This window comes from Lactuca saligna, chromosome 4, assembly GCF_052625555.1.
Source record: "Lactuca saligna cultivar CGN05327 chromosome 4, ASM5262555v1, whole genome shotgun sequence".
Classification (NCBI taxonomy): Eukaryota; Viridiplantae; Streptophyta; class Magnoliopsida; order Asterales; family Asteraceae; genus Lactuca; species Lactuca saligna.
Window position 1 is genome coordinate 68,103,606 of NC_136420.1, and position 4,542 is coordinate 68,108,147.

At 33.2% G+C, this 4,542-nt stretch overlaps 1 protein-coding gene across 1 annotated transcript; it reads left to right on the forward strand.

Moving 5' to 3' along the window:
* The first annotated feature begins 1,301 nt into the window (after positions 1-1,301).
* LOC145042080 (polyphenol oxidase, chloroplastic-like) lies at positions 1,302-3,262 on the forward strand. The gene has a single exon (XM_078990441.1). The coding sequence runs from the start codon at positions 1,326-1,328 to the stop codon at positions 3,093-3,095; it is 1,770 nt and encodes a 589-aa protein (XP_078846567.1). The 5' UTR covers positions 1,302-1,325; the 3' UTR covers positions 3,096-3,262.
* The last annotated feature ends 1,280 nt before the right edge of the window (positions 3,263-4,542 follow it).

Consider the following 4,542-nt stretch of genomic DNA (forward strand, 5'->3'; position numbering starts at 1 on the left):
GTCAGTTTAGACGTTCTTTTTACGTACGTTTACGGTTTAATGTTATCTACAACTTTCATTTAGATACTTAAGGCTAAAAACTATTGTATTGAAACTTTGCGTTTTTCGCTTAATCGGTGTTGTCGGTTTTGCCGAGAATCTTCGGTTGGTCATAACTTCTTCGTTATAACTCGGATTTTAGGGTTCTTTATATGTACGAAAACCTTAATACGATTCCGATTACTTTATTTAACACAAATAAGATTTTGGGAATGTTATATTTTCGCCTAAATTTGACTGGTGTTACATTTTATTATCTCAAAATATCGGACTGTCACATTTTACTCACTATACTATCGCTTTTGTAAGGAAAAAAAAAAAAACTTTACAAAATAAGTTTTCGAAGTGCTCATATTTATATTTGAAGAAATATTAGTTTTTTTTAAAATATAATGAAAATTTTTTAATCCAAATTCAATAAAACAAATGATATAGTTTTTCGTAATATTATTTTAATGAGTTTGTAAAAGAAATCTTTCAAACGTGTTATTGTTAATTAAGGATACTCACATTTTGTTTAAGTGATTATAAGTTTTTATTAAAAAATGAATAAAATGTGAAAATTTTCGTTCTTCAAATTAAAAATCTTTTTAATGGTTTACTAAATATCATATATTATGAACTTTTTGAAATTTAATAAGGTTGTTTAGATACAAAATTTTATTTTAAAAGATTGAAAGCTTTGAAAATAAAAATAAATATAATATTATTCAAAAATGAAATGATTAAAAATATTTATGATTCAAAAAAATTATGATTATATATATTTATGAAATGATTTAAAATATTTATAATTCAAAATATAGTATTGAATAGTTTTTTTTTAAATCTTTTTTAATATTTATAAAATTATATATGTACTAAAAAATATCAAAAAATATATCAAAATTCATGGTTTTTAATTTCCTAAAAAATAAGTATAATATATGTACGAAATAAATTAGAAAAAAAAAAGTGAGAGAAGAACTTTACACCCATTCATTGGCTTTTAGGTGAGGGAAAAAACACTATAGTCCACAAAAAATGAAGGAAACTTTCCTCTCACATCCTCCGGTCTAAACCGCAAGAACACATATATCATATCCATTTTCCTTTGGTTAATTATAACCGTACGTAATGTCAACACTGCACGAAAATAATATGATAAAAAGAATGCGAACTCCATAACCATAACTTTAATTATTAAAAGGATAAATTAGTAAATTTCGATCATCATATAACATACATAGGACCCTATATAAACATGTAACTCTTCACATATCCATGCACGCTCAAACTACAAGACTATGGCATCCTTTGCACCATCACAAGCCACCTCTTCCAGGAGTGGAAGGAGGTTCTCTTCCTCATCCACCTACTCTTCTTCCTTCTCTTTCAAGTCATCTCAAGTTCCCATAGCCAGAATCTCCAAACATCCCCATGCAGTTTCATGCAAAACCCTAGATAATGATCTCCACCATCATACAAACTCCAGCAAACTTGATAGGAGAAACGTCCTTTTAGGCCTTGGAGGTCTTTATGGTGCCGCCGCCAACTTCGGGTCTAATTCACTGGCCTTTGCAGATCCGATCATGGGACCCGACATCAGTAAATGTGGTCCGGCTGACTTACCCCAAGGGGCTGTACCTACAAACTGTTGCCCTCCATACAACACAAAGATTATCGATTTCAAACTTCCACCACAGTCAAACCCCCTCCGTGTCCGACCAGCGGCACATTTGGTTGATAAAGATTACGTAGACAAATTCAGTAAAGCTATCGAACTCATGAAAGCTCTCCCAGATGACGATCCTCGTAATTTCACGCAACAAGCTAAAGTTCACTGTGCCTATTGTGATGCCGCGTATGTCCAACTCGGTTATCCAGATGTGGAGCTTCAAGTACATAACTCATGGCTGTTCTTCCCTTTTCATCGCTATTACATTTACTTCTTCGAGAAAATTTGTGGGAAATTAATTGGTGACCCAAATTTTGCAATTCCATTTTGGAACTGGGATTCACCAGATGGGATGAAAATCCCTGATATTTACACAGATAAGAATTCATCGTTATACGATATTCTTCGAGATGCGAAACATCAACCCCCGACTTTGATTGATCTTGACTTTTTTGGTACCGACGACAATCTTAGCCCCTCTGAACAAACGTCCACAAATCTCACGATTATGTATAGACAAATGGTGTCTAATGCCAAGACTGCTAGTCTTTTCATGGGTAGTCCTTATCGTGCAGGTGATGACCCTAGCCCTGGTCCTGGCTCGCTCGAGAGCGTGCCACATAACCCGATTCATCTCTGGACCGGCGATAGGAACCAGCCAAATGGTGAAGACATGGGTAACTTTTATTCTGCAGGGAATGACCCTATTTTCTTTGCACATCATGCGAATCTCGATAGATTGTGGTCAGTTTGGAAAACACTAGGTGGAAGAAGGAAGGATTTTACTGATAATGACTGGCTTGATTCTTCGTTCTTGTTTTACGATGAGAATGCTGAGTTGAATCGAGTCAAAGTGAGGGATTGTGTCGACTCCAAGAATATGAATTACATTTATCAAGATGTTGACTTACCATGGATAGAAAGCAAACCTGTTCCACGACTGCAAAGGGCTTCGAAAAACATCAAGAAGCACGCCCATGTACACATACCCTTTGCAAAAGATGTTTTTCCGGCGAGTCTTGATAACGTGATCAAAGTGCTTGTTCCAAGGCCAAAGAAATCAAGGACCAAGAAACAGAAAGAGGAGGAAGAAGAGGTTTTGGTTATCGAAGGGATTGAAGTGAAGAGAGATAAGTTTGTGAAGTTTGATGTGTTGGTGAACGATGAAGATGATGGGACCAGGGCCACAGCCGCTGAAACGGAGTTCGCCGGAAGTTTTGTGAATGTCCCTCATATGCATAAGCATGAGAAGAATGGGAAGACGAGATTGAGGTTAGGGATAACTGATCTTTTGGTGGATTTGAAGGCTGAAGATGATGACAATGTGTTGGTGACATTGGTGCCCAAAACAAGTGGTGGTGATATTTCCATTGGAGGGATCAAAATCAAGCATGAATAATGATAAACAGACGTTCTCACTTTCTATAAAATAAAATAAAAGAATGTCTATGCAAGATCTATTAAGATATATTGTGTTTCTGTATATACATTACCATATAAAAGTAATATTCGCAATCAAATATATGATCCGAACTTGTGATTGTTAATTGCAAGTCATTGAATCTAGTTCTGCATTTGTTTAAATCTCAAATGAAATTTCACTACAAGAAACAGAGCCAGTATAGACCGAAATTTCTGTCAAACATCTGTCGGTATCAAATTGAAATTCTATAACCTAGTATCAAATGGAAATTATATATTCCAAAATCAAAATTCACAAAATCATTTATCACATTCGAATACAAAAACTAACAAAACTAAATATATATATATATATATATATATAATTTCAAACTATCGAAAATCAAATGACATGTTAAAAGTATCAAAAGTCGGTGGGTTGGTAAAAGTGTCATTGACTCATTGTCTTAGGTACGTGGGTTGCTTTTTTTTTTTTTTTTGTAAACTTTCCGTATTTTCTTATACATCTTATCCTTTCCTGTCTTTTGGCCTCAGTTTCTTCACAATAAACTGCAGACATGAAAACAAAAGAATAAACAAATTATAGATGTCAAACGCTATAATATTAATAATAAGGTAAATTTTTAGAACTTTGATGCCTAAAGATGAGAAAAGTTGGAAGTAAAACTTGTAATACAGAAAAATAAAAGTTATTATAAAAATTAAAGTAAGGATGCTATGATAGAGCTATATTTACACCAAGTTCAAATTACTACGCTGTAATGGGAAAATTAAAGGTAAAAATGTATACTAAACAAACAATCGGAAGTGCATCAATCAGATCAACTTGAGTTGTACCTTATCTACACATATCAAATGACAGTTTATGGTGCCAATCTACAGCTAATTGGCACCAGATGCACAGTACAAGTGACTAAGAAAATTTTGGTATTAATGGTTTTAATAGTATCTATGTTGTAAGAAATATTCATATGAAAGCATATTGCATTTTTTAGAAGGTAGAAATACCCTACTAAGGAAATCTATCATGGATATTATTGTTGGAACTTTGCTCTACAAAATTACAATGTAGGACTTATCTCACATTGGTGGAAGAGAAAACTTTTTCCTACATTATAAGTCTTGTCCCACTCATTTAATCAAATGGATCAAGTAATGCGTTACCCATATTAGGTTTGGGTTGTAGTGTTGGATTAGTTAAATTGGGCTAACTTGGATTATTAAATATTAATGGTCAAAGATATTGGGGCTCTTGGCCTCTTCTTGCCTAGATAATATTTTTTTATATATAATCCGAAATTAATTAGTCATTAATTAATTTTTTATTTATTCAATGCAAAACAAATTCTGTTAAATAAAAGATTAAGTGCAGATAGTTTTTGGCAGTTAATTTCGGTTGGTGGTTTACAATCACCATTAGAAGC

Excerpts from the sequence above, each read along its gene's own strand:
- LOC145042080 (XM_078990441.1), top strand. The coding sequence starts at position 1,326 with ATGGCATCCTTTGCACCATCACAAGCCACCTCTTCCAGGAGTGGAAGG.